The 17,207-nt window shown below is 42.7% G+C and overlaps 1 protein-coding gene across 5 annotated transcripts in view; it reads right to left on the bottom strand.

Moving 5' to 3' along the window:
• Positions 1-17,207, bottom strand: part of RANBP10 (RAN binding protein 10) — an 88,605-nt gene that overhangs the window by 35,507 nt on the left and 35,891 nt on the right. For all 5 annotated transcript variants that reach the window (XM_052795801.1, XM_052795798.1, XM_052795800.1 and 2 more), the window contains one exon: positions 6,002-6,169. In XM_052795801.1, coding sequence (XP_052651761.1) covers positions 6,002-6,169 — 168 coding nt within the window. Of the gene's footprint in view, positions 1-6,001; positions 6,170-17,207 lie in introns of those variants that run through there.

Below are 17,207 nucleotides of genomic sequence, written 5' to 3'. Positions count from 1 at the left end.
AGAGACAAGTTGCAACATGGGAAATTCTGATTAGATATTAGGGGGAGAAAATTCAGTATGAATGTGGTCAAACACTGAATCAGGGGACCAGAAAAGCTCCCTGGGGGATCTTCATTCTTGGAGACAGTAAAAACTTGATGAGTTTCTGAGTAATGTGATCTAGTTGGTCCTGCTTTCAGCAGGGCATTGGATGCATGACCTCCAGAGATCCCTTCCAATGAAAATAACTCTACGATTCTATAAATAAACTTATTACATTGCCTTTAAATTAAAGCATTTGTATGTTTTGCACCCTCTGTTATGTTACTAAGACCAGTGAAATGCTTTATGCATACAGAACTAGGTCTGTTGCACAAAATATGTCTGCTTAGAGACTTCATTCTGAATTGGTACTGCTACACACCTGCATTCAACAAAGTCAACAAAAGAAAGCAAAAGAATCACAGCTCTAACTAGGCAGCTGAATTTCAAAGAGCACTCTTTCTCTGCAGCACCTCCAAAGCCTGGATCCAATTTAAAATAACAAACTTCATAAATTTAAAGACATAAGAACTGGACAGCTCAAGAGGTCAGGAAGCAAGAGCGAGTGTGTGAAGAGCCTCTCCTGTAAGTCCACGATGTTAACCTGATCATCAAGGCAGTGATGGAAGGAGATTAAATGAAGGCTCGGCGCTGGGGAACAGTGTAATCGACACCTTCACCTGCCATCTTATCAAAGGACTTTCACCTTTCCATGGCTAACACACACTTATACGCATCCCCATGCATACAACATGCTTGTGGACCTTCTAGCCCAACTCTACCCTCCACCCAGCAACAATCATCGTCTGCCACACAGCTGGCCATTTTCTTCACAATACATTTCAGAATTCAATTTGCACAAGACAACATACATTTGGGTGATCAGCCACAACACTCCATTTCCTATATGGCAGGATACTCCTCCAGCATCTGTTTAAGTAATCATAATTCAGAGAATGCATAAGCAGTGCTGATGGACTGCAATAAGCAACAACACACTCAGCAAGATGGGCATCTTAAAAAGTAGACTAGGAAATGTCAGCCCATGAAATACTTGAATACTTTTACAATTTGCTGCTGAGGAGAAGCACTATTAAACCCACATAGCTCTACATGCTCCTGGAAACAGTTATCATCCAATCAAGCCACTTGGGTAAAACTGTTCTTACAGAGAAACCAGGCTGAGCCAAGTTTGATATTTTCCATTCATTTTAAATCTGGTTCATCTTTAAAGCCTTGTTTTAAACCTCTCAATGCTCTTGCTCTCTGCAAACTTGGTTTGAGAACAAACCTGTTAAACCTGGGCAAAGCTGGGACGGACATCTGTGGATCTCTCTGACAAGCAGATTTCTTCATGATCTCTAATGTTCCTGTTAATCTCTAAACTAGTTGAGAATGGGTATATTAATTTACAGGTTAACTTGGTCTTTCCAAGTGCCTGCACTAGAACTCAGACTACGGAAGTTTTCTATGCCAAGACTTCAGAGGGTTGCATGCTCTTTTTATAGCCTTCCTGCTCCATTTACCTTGGTCTGCTGTCAAAGTCTGAGATCTGAAACACTCCTACATTAGTCCCTGAGCAAACTCATCCACTTAATCCCAGAGACCTATAGCAGTCACATTCCCTCATCATGTCCTGTGTCCAAGACTCTCTGCATAATGACTGGAGCCCCAACATCTCTCACATTTCTCCCTCTTTCTCTCCTAATTCACTCTCACCACACTTCTAGCCGCATCTCATCATGTTTTTTATCGCCAGGACTCTGCTCAGAACTTGTCAAAAGCACTTCATCAGCAGCCAGAAGACATTCAAGACATTTTCCAGAACAGAGAATTAAGGCTACATACGATGTCAAACAGTTTTCATGTGACGTCTCAAGACTTAACTCCAACCAGAACATCCAGAATTTGTGATGGCCAAGAAAACAGTTCTTACACAGTGCTCCTGATGGATCTGATGAAATGGAAAAGTATGGAGACAATGGAAGATCACAGTTAAGCAACAGGAGAAACTTCAGGGAAAACAAAAGGGGGTGTCTAATTAATGGATGAAAAGGAGAGGATGAAATGGTGAAGAGAGAATATCATCTTTAGGGAAAGACAAAGCTACAGTAATTCCATTAAAAGCAAGATGAATTCAAATGCCCAGACACAGGGCCCTGAAACCCTGCTGTTAAGCTCGCTGGTGTCACAAAGCGGCTGATTAGTCTCATAATTATTTTTTTTATATGTGCAGCAGGATTACTTAATGACCTGATTTCCTAAGAGGAGAGATATACAGCTTCAGTGGCTTTGTGTCAGGGAACATCAAGAAAAAGCACATTCATCCTCTTCCTGGTAAATCTCGGGTTTACACAACACAGAAATGAGATTCTCGGGTTAGTATTAAGAATCATGAAATGTTCAAGATCTTCACAGAGATGCTTCCACTAAGGCAGAAAGTGTTCTGACTTTCAAATAAATCATTGCTCCTGCCTCCACCTGTTCTTGGTTCCTCTGCTGAGACCTGCCTCACTCCCTCTCTCACATCTACCTCTTCAGTGCTCATGAGAAGCTGCGTAACAGCCAGATGACTGGGATTTGTGGTCTTATGGGGCTCAGACACGCTCTCCTCAACATTCAACGGGAAGCACTTCTCTTGAATGCTGTGTTTCTTTATCAACAGCACGAACAGACACTACTGGCCCTTAACAAGAGTCTTCCCAGCTGAGGTTTTAATTCTGCTTTTGTAAAAAGACAGTAAAATGTTCCAGCAGATTTGGGGGGGGTCAGCCCAGCAATGACAGATGGTCTGTGACTCCATAGTACTTCCATCACTGTCTCTTCTAACCACATCATCTCTCCTCTCTGAGTACAACCATTATGCCACTACAGCTAAAAGAGGAGCTGGTACATGAATGAGCCAATTGTGAATGCTCAGGAGAGTCTCCTACCTATAATTTTCTCATACATCTCATGTCTTGTATCATACATCTGAAGAGCCCAAGAGGAGGATATCCAGGAGAAAGCAATGCTTATAATCTACTTTGTTCTCTAAGCATGGTATAATTTAATTCCCTTCCTTTCCTGTTTCTTCCCACTGGCATTGTTCACTGCTGGGGTAGGCTGCTCCCCAAGGGATCATTCAGTGTCAGATTAGAAAGCACAAGCTTTCCACCCAAAAAAACCATCTTTGAAGGAAAAGGAGCACTAAAAATCAAGAAAGGAAGACCAGGCGACTTATTGCTGTAAAGACCTCCAAATGTCCCAAACAAAACAAATCTCTGAGCAGGACACAAGGCAAAGAATCAGAGGATGGTAATGATGAATGCAATACAGAAGTTACTGAACTGTGCTCTTTGTTTGGCTTCATCTGTCCAGACACTCAGGCACAACACAGCCCTGGGAACAGAACAGAGGACAGAGCAAGGGACAACTTTTCAACTGACACCCCTTCTACTCTGCAGACTCCTGGTCACTAAAAAGAAATTAAATTTCAAATGAACAAATTTGTATTCATTAAATAGAAGACCTGGCCTCTTCCTGACCGTTACGCTTTTCTTGTGACAAAAAGCAACAGCACCATCAGGCTAAAAAACAGTAAAGCTGGAAAACCACCCACTCAAACAAAGGAAAACAGCCAGAGGAGCACAGCACAAACCACTATACTACTTCTGTGTAAATACACACTCAAAATCAAGGACAGCAACTAAAAAGAGAGATTTTGTGAAATCTTTTTAACTATTTCAGCACCTTAGTTGCTACTGTATGGTGAACTTGTCTTATTCCTAAGCAACAGCTCTTGCTCTACACCATCAGCTGTTGGTTTCACACCTCTGCTTGTCTTCCCAGTACTGGACTAACAAGGGCAATGTCCACAAATCTGAGCTAAATTTCAAATAACCCAGCTATTAGAAATCTGGGCAATTAACTAATACTTATGGACTACAAATGACTGCTAGTGTCTCCACTAGTGACTGATCTCACTAGGTGGTAAGCAGCAAGACTTCACTAGGAGTCCCCCAGTATCACACATGGTCTGGCTGATAAATAGTTATAATTTCAAAAAAGAAGCCATATAAGACACTCAACTCTGAGCACCTCTCCACTGGGCTTCTGATCGAGGCTCCATTTATAAAACTAGAATGTTAAAAACAAGTCTCAAAGGATGCTCAAAGAATTTTTTTTTTTCCATTCAGGGCTGAAGACCTCTTGACGCGTTGCAAAGCATCAGGACTAGTTGCTGAATGCACAGTCACAGACTCAATCTAGAAAGTTTCTCAGAAGGCACGTGCCTCATTTCTCAGCAACCATCCCTTCACAAATCAACAAACAGTGGGTATGAAATTAGAGGAAAACTGAAATTTCCAAAAGAAGTTGTCTGCATGAGCACCAGGCCTTTCTGCATCTGCCGCGCAGGAAGGAGCTTTCTTGAGATTTGAGGGGAAAAGCCCGCATCTCAGATCCATATCTCTGCTATAGCTGTAGCACAGCTTGCTACTTTCACAGAATCAAACTGGCTGAGGTTGGAGGCACCTCTGGAGGTCATCTAGTCCAACCCCTCTACTCAAGCATGGCCACCCAGAGCTGGTTGCCCAGAACTGTGTCCAGGTGACTTCTGAATACCTCCATGGATGGAGACTCCACAACCTCTCTGGGCAACCTGCGCCAGTGCTCAGGCAACCTCACAGTGAAAAAGCGTTTCCTCATGTTCAGAGGGAACCTCTTGTGTTCCAGTTTGTGCCTATTGCCTCTGGTCCTGGCACTGGGCACCACTGAGAAGAGTCTAGCTCCATCCTCTTTGCAGCCTCCCTTCAGGTATTTATATACATGGATGAGATCCCCCCTGAGCCTTCTCTTCTCCAGGCTGAACAGTACCAGCTCTCTCAGCCTTCTCTCCTAGGAGAGATGCTCCAGTGCCTTAACCATCCTAACGACCCTTCTCTGGACTCTCTCCAGTATGTCCATCTCTTTCTTGTACAGGAGAGCCCAGTACTTTTCCCCAAGAGCTCATCAGAAATTATGCACTCTCCAGACATACACTGCACTCCAATCCCACTCCTTCCTTCAGCCCAGCCAGTAACTCAAAACAACTTTTGTTCAGATAAATGTTTTGAGTGGGGTATTTTTCTACCAGCTTCTTCATCTTGAATTCAACAAAGACGAATTAACACAGCAATGTCAGGAGAAGCAAAGGAAAGGAGTGCCTGTCCCTACAAAACCAAATGAATTCCAGCGCAAAAAGTGAGATGAACTTATCAAAATTTACTGCAAGTCTTATGTGACAAAAAAACCCCAAAACAATAAGAATTTATCTTGGGTGGAGAATATGTCATCCAAGGGAAAGACATTTTAGGTGACAATGGCCACAACTTTCTATTTTAGACAAATCAGATACGATGAATGCCAGGAAAACATCTGTGAGAGATTCATTTGGGCAAAATTTTGAAGCCTTTAACTTTAGAGGAACTACTGAAACAACTGTGGAATGAACCAAATTACAGGTCAGTGCTTAAGTAAGACTTCTTATGCTGAATTAATGTCTAGCTTTGGGAATGCTTGGACCAACGTGTTCAGGCTTACAGATAGACAAGACCCTTTAAGAAGTGAAAAGGCACTGATATAGTGGCTTTGTAGTCAGTTGAATAATACACTAGCTAAACTTCCCACTTCTTTATTTCCCTGCTGCCCAGCCATTTAGCCATCTTGTCCTCCCTCAGGCTGTGCAGTAGCAGAAGAAAGGAGCAAAAGCTGGGGGTGCAATCCTAACCTACTTAAAACAAATGGAACAGCATAGAAACCATTTTATGTGCCGGAAGTATTTATGTCTTGGAGCCAGTTTACATCTCCTGACTGCTGCTTAGTGCCCTTTTTCTCTCCCATTTCTTAAATCTTACCCACAAATGTGGGACACGAGTTACAACACATGCAAAGTATTAAACTGCAGCAGTGAGAGCAGGGCAGGAGCATCCCTCTCCTGAGAACACCTTGCTTCACTTACCTAAACTGTGGCCATTTTTTGTGTAAAAGCACGTATTGTTGATAAGGTTAACACAGCAGCCGATCACATCTCCAGTGGTGAATGTAGGCCCATAGGGCTGTCCTGTCCCTGAAGAACAGAAGGAGTGCCCGTCATCACCGTGGTACCCATAAGAATGTTTATCCCATCCTGCAAAAGACAAAACAGAAGAACAGGTCAGCAATGAAGCCAGTTTAGCAGAACGACATGGCAACTACAGCTCTCAGGACACAATTTTCTGGTAGGAAATTCAAAATTTTGATTCCCACTCCTGATTCATCCCAATATTAATTCTCACACACCAGTAACTGAAAAGAAATTAATGGTTATCAATCATAACACATCATTTGGGTTTCAACCTCATTTGTCACTTATGAGAAATGAAAAGAACAGATTGCCAAAAGTCATTCTGACAAATATTTTTTTTGTTTTAAAAAAAAAAATTAAAACCCTGTTTCTGTTTTATCTTGCCTGCGGTGAAACAAGCTCCTCTTTGTAAAACATTTGTGTTTCGCGCTAACACAATCTTCCAGCAAAACCATTTAATAAAATAATTCTCGTCCAATTGCAGCTTTGTCCATAAGTGCTGCTCACAGGCATAACTGAATGGCTTGAGGCAATTTTTGCACTCTCACATTTACATTTCCCTTCTAACAGTTTATAAGGATTTCTGTGCTCCCCTTGGGCAACAACATTTCCCATTCTGTGGACAGTTTAAAACACAACCCTTAAACGTCAATGGGCAATTTTCAAAGTGGTCAATTCTAACATTAGTATCTTTTATTTCTTCTGTCAGTAACACTGTGCCTAGGGTTAAAGCTGGGCTCAGGGACTGCACCCTGCCCACTTGCTCTTTTCTACATCTCACAGTAATTCCATCATTCTGAGTTCCTGATTTTTTTCTGTTCTATCCCAACTCTGTTGTAAATTCTTTTGTAAATTTCTTACATGTAGGAATGCCAGATATAACTGCAAACTACCGCAAAGAAGAGAGATTAATGCATCCTTTAAAAGCTAAAATGTTCTTCAGGCAGCACACTGGTCTTCTCTTTTCAGGACTCTCATCTCCCTCTTGCAGAGGACAGGACAGTGCTCCCATGGTTGTGGCCACAGAGTGATTCAGCGAATGCCACCTGAATCTGCTAACCCATGCTGGCCAACTTCATTTGCTACTACTGCTCAAGATGGCTTATCCTTTCTTCTCTTAAGAGACCAGCTACAACAGGTAGGGAGACATGAGGAACAGTCCTCTTACTGAAGAGTTTAAAGAAAGCATGACACACTCTGTCTTATTATAAGACTTCCAGAAGAACCAGGATTTTCTCCAGCTCTTTAGAGTGTTCCTATGAATTACACAATCAAAACCACATCTCACAGAGAGATGTACTTCTGTCAAAAAGCCTGAGATAGACACAACAACCCCCTGTGTTTTAAGCAGATATGGTTGGATCCTTAGACAGACCATGCCCACTGAAGCAGAAGCAAAAGAAGGTGCTTTGACCATCTACTGACCTTATACAACCTAAGGGTAGTGCAGAATCTGTTAAATGTGGAGCAATGATTTTGGCAAAAGGACTGCAGAAGAAATGCAAAGACCTTGAGAGGAGAAGGGTTAAAAAGTAGAAAGCACACATCCTGCAATAAGGCAAAAAATGACTGCAAACCACAGAGAGGAGCCCCATGAAGGTGGGCTGGAGCACTTCTGCAAGCCATGATTCTACAAAAACAACAACAACAACATCATGAGGGCACTAGAAATTTAATCCTGTAAAATGGTGCCCAGCTACATGTACTCAGGTATCTTATCATCAATGGACCCACATGCTCAGGGTTTCTCAGAAAAGCATGAAACATTTGGTGCATGCCCAAGGCCCTCCGTTTATTGCACCACACCACATGAATGCCAAGGGGAAAGTCAGGGAATGGAGCAAGACTGAAACATGCCACGGTCCAAGATTTTGGACCTCAGGGCAAAGTTTGGGAGTGAAAGGTGTGAAGGACTTCTAGCAAATCCTAGTCTAGAAATGGTGAATAATTTCCTCTGTTAAGTCCCACACATCCACAGGAACAGACTGAGATGTCCCAAGAGTCAGCTCCATCTTCCCTCGGACCAGCTCCAAACAAGCTGTTGACAGTAGCACCAGTCCTGTTTAATATCTCCATGAAAGAAAGAGACAACAGCACAGACAGCACCCTCAGCAAGCTCAAAAATGATGCCAAATCAGGTTGCCAAAAACAAAGGAGGGAGTGATAGGGGCTCTAGAGTCTGTTGTCAAACTTCCACTGCTAAGACTCCATCCAGTAAAAATATTGAAATACTGGGTTTTTAACACTGTGGCTCCTTTCCACTATCCCTTTTATTTTCTCTGCTGCTGGCCTGTGAAAGGCTGCCGTCGCTGACCTATTATTTTAGTCTCCCCCAAACCAGACCTGTTACATGTGTGTCGGTTCAGAACTTCTCTAATGAAGCTGTTGGTAACTTCAGATGCTAACTCTCATCAATTTATCTCTTAAGCTACTTAATAATACAATCAAAATACAAACTTCTAGCTCTTCTGCATACAAAAATTCCTGGCATTACAAAGCATTTAGTAAGAATTTGTTATCAGTTATGCCTAAGTATTCAGATGCTTACATGTCATGCACCAGGTAAGGCTACCATGAGAAATGCAACAGCATGCCCAAACATGAGGACAACTTCACAAAATACTTGTGCCGATGCAGACACTACAGGTTCTGTAGTGTAAGAAAAAAAATGTTTTGTTACCTACAGATCACGACTGATCATACTGGAAAAAACTTCCTCCTGCTCCTGTAAGACATTTTGCTTCACAATATCAGTACTTGCTGTACCACCAAAGGTGGTTATGAACGCATTGATGAGATGAACTCCAATAAGAAGTGACTGAATAAAGGCTTTGAGGGCAGTGTCAAATTTCATATGTATTGCAACAGTACCTGCAAAAAAGCTTGATCTGAATCTTATTCTCCACAGACAACCACTATTATCACCAGTTAAGGAAATCTCGCTCACCCAGCACTTTGCTAATGATATACAGAGTTAACATTTTCAACTCAAATGTTGTGTAGTGCTGAATCTGGTCCTGAGACAACACTAAGTGTTTTAAATCTAGACTGTCAGCCTTATCAAATCACCAGGGTCATCTTAAAAAAAACAAGCCAGATTTGTATTGAGAGAACTTACTGTACTCACCATAAACATAAGCTGAGTGGCGTTAATTATATGCCTAACCTCTAGTTATTTATTAATCAAATAATGTATCGGTATTTCTAAAATTCTGCCCAGAATAAACATGAGGGCAACGGCATACAGGTCATTCCAGCACTGGCCAAATTCAGCCAGTCTTCTGAAATTTCCTAATAATCTGAATTAAAAATAACAGCCAGCATTTCTAATACTTCTAGGTCAAAGTTATCTGGGCCTATTGATTTAAATAGTGTATCCCTATTGAAAGTGTTTGGCATTATCTTGGATTACCAGCAGAGTGGGGAGTAACTCATCACATGTATTTTGCAAATACATTCTCCAACTTCCCTCCAAATACAAAAACACTTGCTGAAAACTTGGGACTTTTCTGCATCATTAACAATTTACTATCGCCACCTAGTAATAGGTCTATGATATTACAACCTTTTCTTTGACTCCCACAACACTATTCACACCTCCAGTTACTCAATAGCTTCTTCCTTTACAAAATCTAGCACTGCTTTAATAAGGGCTGAATCAGACTTCCCATATGCCTTCCCCACACTTACACCTGCAAATTTGCTGGACATTTTAACCTGTGGACCACTTGTACTCAAGTACTTCCAGAAGCCACTATTGTGACCCAGAAGGCAGAGATGAGATTTTATCTGCATGTTCTTAAAAAGGCTGGCCATACAGGATACTGGGGTCAACCCACATAAAGATCCTCTTTTAGAAGTGAGACAGCATAAGCATAGGCCATGCATGTATCATGCTCTTACTGAACAGCATTACCACTTTCCAACCACCCACAGCATAGAGACATACTGAGCCAGATGGAGATTCTGTTCACTCAGTACTCCTCAAAGGACTTTCTTTCCATTAAACTGTCCAATCCTCCTTTAAGCACATGTAAACATTCATACCACCCACTCTATCCTGCAACAAGGAGTTTCACAGTATAACTGCAAGCTGCATGAAAATATGTCTCCTAAACATAATCATCCCTTTTCCAGACTGATGACTCCTGGCTTATTTAGCTATTCCCTGCATTTCTGACCATCATCATCTGAACCTTTTCTGGATTTATAGTGTTGCTTTTGAGAATGGAGATGAAGGTGCAGCATGGAGAAGGGAAGCAGGCTGTAGCTGTTCTCTGTACTGTTCCCTAGCCCTCTGCCAGTTAATCCTAGCATTTTCCCCTTTATTATCCTTTTTACCACTGAACTGATGTTTCCATGAAGCTATTGTAATCACTCCAAAACACATCATCACTCTTGTGACAATGCTCTCTCTGCACGGATCCTCATCTGCCATCTCACCGCCAGTGCCTTCAGCCTCACTTCGCTCCCACAGCTCCTCTCCAGCACCTTTCACCTTACCACCCTCAGTGGCTCACAATCCTCAACAGCTAGAGCAGTCCATCCTGGGCTGGTGAGGCGGAGGCAGCTGCTTCTAAGAAAACCCTGGGAGCACCCATGCATGAACAGTTTCTGACCAGTAACTCATTCCAACAAGGCTGTGGGGTTTAAATAACATCCCATTTCTGGTGATAGCTGATGTCTAGAGCAATGGACACTTCACACATAAGTACAGTTGACCAAGTCTAAAAATTCTCAAATACAAGTGCAGATTCCTTACAAAACTTCAGAAATCTGGACAACAAGATTGGAGAATGTGCTTTTCTTTTCCTCAGAAAAAGCAGATCATGGACCTCTGAAGGACCATACTCTTACTGACTGAAATCTAGTCAGCTAGAGTGGCTGGAGGGTCCAGTTAGCACAGTTCTCTCATTCCTTCCTTTTCCTTCTCCATCCTCTCTTCAAAGGCACAAAGTCATTTTAAAGAGGGGAGACAGGCAGAGAACAGAAAGGATTTGGCCACCTGTCCCATGGCAGTGGTCAAAGCAGAACCTAAAAACCCTGCCTAAGGCTCCCGTTTTCACTACAGCTCATTTTGAAGACAAGTGCACTTTGAACATGCAAATATACAGGCAGAACCACTCTGCAGGTAGGACCTCAGCAGCTAGTCAACAAAAAGAGGTTACAATGACGTACCTTTAAATTGAACACTTCAACCACCAAACCCAAAATATATGTATAGTATTTATTAACAGCCAGACAGATGCAGAATAGCTCAGACTGTGCAATCAATAAGAGAATGGGAAGAAAGAAAACCAGAAACCATGACTAGGGCTTGGGAGGACATTTTTTATATGTTCAGCACCAAACTGAAGTTCTGTTTGGCCTGCTAACAAGAAAAAGCAGATACGTTGATCTTCTCGGCAGACTGTCCTGATCCCAACACACAGTGAAAAAAAATGAACAGCAAGTTCCATTGCCAATGCTTGATGAACAGGCCTAATTATGCAATGCCAGACCACGTGGCAGAAAAGACTTGAGTTACTTCAGGACACAGTTACAGGATCAAATCATAAATGTTCGCTCTGAAGAGAGCATTGGAGATAGATGAAGTGTGCTACTAGTACCCCTAATTATCCTACATCCATGCCTGTTCAATCCCACCTTGCGCATTCAATGTCAGCCCTGCTTTACTCTTGACTTTTTAGGCAGATCCTGTGGTGGGCCTATATTCTGTTTTTGAGATCAGGCTCTGCCTCACAAAGCAGCAGCAGCTGGGAAGTGGTACTATGGGGCTGGGACATCATTTACCTCTTAGCACTGTGGAAATAACACATCATTTTAGCTTTCCATTTAAAGAGTGTCAGCAATGTGCACAGAACCTCTTCTGGTAGGCACTGGATAAAACTGGCATCACACATGTGGGAACACTAGGACCTGGATACACTGCTCAACTTTGAAAGCACGTAACATCAGGCCATATACAACAGAGGCAATGCAGCACAGGATGCCCTGATGGAAATTACCAAGAGCAAGAGGTCTTTGCTGGCCTGCTGCTCCTTCCGCAGAGTATGGAGAAGAAAGCAAACTGATGACATCCCCCCACGCATCAAGTTTCAAACATGCCAGACCTGCCAGTGGACACAGGATTACGGGGAAGGCAACATTCACCGGGATCTGTACTGAGTTCTCCTCTGATAGCATGCCAGAGGACAGACATGCAAGGCCCAGTGATCATGGAAAAGATGGTTGATTCAGTAAGTTACAGCCTGTCACCTCGGACTCTTCTACTCTGCCACTTGCTGGGCTTAAAATGATGGCAGACAGATGGACTTTATGATTGACACATGGACCATTCCCTGCCCATGCACATTCGAGGGGAGAAATATGTTCCACTGAGCTCAGCCCATACATTCAAGGTAATCGGTACGTGGTGAAAAAGCTGCTGCAAAGGGCAGGGCCTTGCTCACAACAAATTCAGTGATAACCTGAGCTGCAACCAGGTATTGGTGAAGTATGCATTTGGCCATATGAAGAAGAGATGGAATTTCCTCAGAAAGAATCTGAAGATTTGTAAATAGGGTTTGTGGCTGTTGTATCCTGTGTAATGTGAGAGCTTGGAGGCTTATACTTCAGGACAGACCCCAGTGACTGCTCAACAGTCTTTGCAGTGTCTGCATCTTTCCAAATTTTATCTGTACCTACTTTCTCTCTTTTGTACTTTGAAACACTTCTCATTTTTCTCCCCTCCCTGTTCTTTTCCAGTATTTTGCCTGTGGCATTCCTCTTCCCACTCCTCTGGCCAGGAATTCTAGCTTCCCACAGCTGCCCATGCCAGGGCAAGTAGTGTGCCAACTCTAGCTGCAGACGGACAAGAACTTGTGTCAACACATTGAAATAAACCAAACAAAATAATTTTAATAAGATTTATTGAATCCAAAGTCCAGCAGAAACAGATGTACAAACTTTGCCTGTACAGTGCTTGGGGGCTGGGATGTTGAGGGTGGAGCCAGCTACAGAGCCCAGAGTCGATGCTGGACCAGACCACGTTCTGGCTGGAGACAGGACCATTTCCCAAGTACTGCACCGTGCGGGCTGCTGTTGCCCAGCCAGCTATGGGTCTTTGGCAGCAGCAGAGCATGATGTCAGTGGAGGGGAAGGTACATTAGACAGAGGCTGAACAGACGAATATGGTGCAGGGAGAAGTAGGATGTTGCTGTTCAGAGTTGCTTCTACAATGTCCTGGGCAGAGCAGTCCCAGGAAGGGACTGGTGTCTGAGGGGACAGGACAAAAATAAATATGGGAAAGAAGCTGTTATCACAGCAGAAGCAGAACCACCTTCTTTTGACTGCTCTACCATCTTCCAGTGGACTTGGCTCTCCCAGTGGATGTGTCTTTGGTGTACGTTAGCCCAGAGCAGTGAAAGCATGCCTTTGCCCTAGCAAAGGGAAGGCTGAGCAAGCACCTGTGCTCCTACAGCCTTAGAAGCTAAATGCCTGGTCAAGAAAAGCCTGTTGCCCCAAGAAGCATCTGCCCCAAGCTGCAGCATCTCAGCTGTAGTTCAGTTTTATCGCATTTATGCCAAACCATATGAAGTTGCACCAACATCAGATGCTTGGGCGAGAGCAAGGAGGTAACTTTGTTCTTCTTCATTCAACCATGCTCCAGAATCAAATCAACTATTACTGTTGCAACACATCCTTCTATTTCTATAACCAGCCTACAAAAATAGCTGCTGCTCAGTGGCCACAGCAACTTATGCTATAGATTTCGGGTGGTGGAAATAGGGGAGGTACAGTCCACGCATGGAACAACTTTCTAGGTACAGTCACAACACCAGCTGCAGGACAGGAATAGGACCGGGGAACAGTGCGCTTAGCATATTACAGCATCTTCCTGGCAGAACTTCAAGGGCCTGGACATCTGCCTAGAACGTGTCAAGGGGGGAAAAAAAAAAAAAAAAAAGTCCCTAAAACCCACTTACCTAGGGACACCAGGAAATTAAGAAGCCCTACCTAGTAATACCCCAACTTCTTTCTCATAAGAGCTTCTACTTCTTCTGCAAGGTGGCAAAATGACTTTGAATGCAGTAGAAGCCCAAACACTGCACTACAGGACCAATGCGTATACAGAAAATAAAACCATTTCACCCCATGGAGGACAAACTTCCTAAAGTAGGGCTTGGACGTACTCAGCTCCCATAGTCTTAGTAGTATCACGCTGAGTCACGTACAAGGTAATGGTGCAGTGCACCACATCACTGCATGCATCCCAATGAGGGACTGCTTACAGTGGCCTCCCTCTCACCCCAGTTCCCAGCAGATCAAGCGGATTCATCCAAGGCCGGTTTGGCCCCCTAAAGAGCAACATCAGATGATGCTAATCAAAAAGTGCAGGACTCTTGGCAGGCCTGGCTGTAGGTTTGGCTCAGAGGCTATTCCATGTTTTTGAATAAAGTACTTGCAACTGTAAAAGAGACAAAGCTCAGATCAAATCTCATGGCAGAAGGACTTAAATGTGGCAAGCATCCAAAGGAGAGGGAAAAAAAGAAAAAAAAAGGAATCACAGGCATCTCTCATATTAACAGAGAGCAGGAACAAAAGGTCACAGTGACCCCAAGATCAAAAAGACTCCAAGAAAGACAGCTAAAAAGGCCTGTGAGAGTTTGGGAGATCCAGCAGAACGTGGGTGCTAACAAGCATTGCCTGATCCACCACAGAGACTATAAGCAGAAAGTAACACTGTAAAATTTCCTTTTAACAATATTGATCTGGCATGGCAATTTTTAGACCAGATCAGCAACTCCTACCATTTGACAGCTACTGCATGTTAACCAGCCTTCAAAACAACATCAAACCACAGCCTGCACTTAATTATATAAAAGTGACACTACCCATTGACTCATAAAGAGAAAAAACAAAACCAGAAGGCTCTGGATGGCTGCAACACAGGCAATACCTTGTCAACAGGAATGGTCTGTTCCACCTGCCCCAGAGATTTTTAATGAATCCATTTCACTGTTACTTAGCATGCACCTCACCACAGAATACAGTAATCAAGATAAAAATTCTACTTCCTTGAATGAATAAAGATGGCAAGCCCTCCTAACTTACAAGCTTGATGGGTCATCTTCTGCCAGAGTCAGAACATGATCTGGTCTTCCCTATACCAGAGAGGTCAAGATGTGCTACAAGCCATTTATAGCCCTGTAAAGAGCACAACATGGTTAAAGCACAACTACAAAACAGGTTGGTTCTATCTACAAAGGCAAGGCTCAAAAAGCTCTCTAGCATGATCAGGTCACCACTGTACTATTATACCTATTATATTCCTTGACACACTACACTGGAGGGGGTGGGGAGAAGAGCGGAGGTGCAAAACAATGTAGGACTGGGATGAAAAAAAAGTCCAATGAGGAGTTTTGCCATTTATCTATTAAGCGGCAGGGGCAAAGAACAAGTTGGATACAAAAGCTTATCACATAGACAGGCTTCTAATCTCAACATACTAAATAATTCACATGTTCATTCACAGGCCAACTTTTCAACTTTTGGCTGATGGACAAGAACATCTTTATAAAATATTAAGACACCTTGAGAAAAATCTTTCAAGGTAATGGGCAAGAATCATTTTACAGAGACACTGAGGCAGGGCAGTTAAATGACTCAGCCGAAAGCAATGTTAGAGCTCACTACAGAATGCAAGGGGCTAGCATCTAGCAACTATTAAAAACAATCCCTAAAATGGTATTTAATGAGGTAAGAAAATTATGAACAAAAAAATATTTATACAAACACAAGACCTTATGGAGAGAGAAGTCTTCCAGAAGAAGCGCATCTCATGATGTTAAGGGGTTGCAAAAAGGCCTTCTAGATTCTAAACTGAGGCTCCTTAAATACTTTCCACATTAATTAAGGTAAAGCAACAGGGTTTTCTGAAGAGGATCATATTTATCCATCAGTAAAAATAGCTGCTATCTATCAGTTTGAGTTGTAGGGAAATTTAGCTTTGTGTTGATATTACCTTTTATCTGAAAGGCTCAAATAATAGGTACAGCCACTCTAAAGAAATTTTTTTTAACCTGAAAAACAAGGAGTGCTGATTACAACTCTTGTTGACAGTTAGACTGCTGTCTCTAAATCGCTAGTCAACTCTTAACTGTCACTATGATTACCTGGATTGTCCACAATCTGTGTACAGCTGGAGATGCAACCTGTGGTATTGGTGAAGGCCAAATCACAAACCCCACTATGCAATGCCATCTCCACTCCGCTTTGGAAGCTCTGTTTTCACATGGCACAAAACCAACACAACCTGTTGGATGACAGAAAGCTCCATGCAAAGGCAGGCTCCAGCATACCTGTATCATACATTTCTGGGAACATGTTGCATGAGAAAAGAGTGCAGGACCTCTACAAGGAGCCAATCCACCTCCAGAAGAGTTATGGCACAGAAATCAGGGCATGGAAAAGCACAGGACAGCCATACCCTCTGAGTAAGAATAACTTACTCACCCACACTGATGCCTGAGCACTTAATAGCCAAATGGAAAGGCTTTCTTTGATTAATCTTACAAGGTCAGGGTTACTGCCCTGAAATACTGATTCATGATTTTGTTCAGCTTGAATGATGTGGCTAAGCACTTTCCCAAATATTCCAGGGTGAAGCATAGTTACTGAAAGCTCAGTTTTCAATCTGCCTCCTCCATTCAAACGTCAAGTCTGTGTGCCCAAAAGCTAGTCTAATTGAAAAGACCAAAAGAAAAAGAAAAAGAAAGAACGAAAGAAAATAAAAACAATGCCTCCCTAAAAACCTGACCAAATGGCTGACAGCAGTTTTCTGGCTGCAGACAGGGCAATCAATGCAATCAATACAAGCAAACACATGAACTGAAGTGGGTCTGAAGGGGAAAAAGGCAGTAACTTTTACTTTATACAATCCTAATGTTCACATAAATAGCCATAAATAAAACATGAGATTAAATTTAACCTAAATTCAGAAGGTTATTCACTCCAATTCTGTGGTTCGGGAGCTGGTTTTGTTACTCTTCAGCTCTGAACACACCTGATAGAGAGTGTCAGGTCTGACCTCATTTGAGGACTCGATCATCACCACTCT

Source organism: Harpia harpyja, chromosome 9, assembly GCF_026419915.1.
Source record: "Harpia harpyja isolate bHarHar1 chromosome 9, bHarHar1 primary haplotype, whole genome shotgun sequence".
NCBI classification, from domain to species: domain Eukaryota; kingdom Metazoa; phylum Chordata; class Aves; order Accipitriformes; family Accipitridae; genus Harpia; species Harpia harpyja.
The sequence above is the reverse complement of the archived record's forward strand: the minus strand, read 5'-3'. Positions and strand labels throughout refer to the sequence as shown.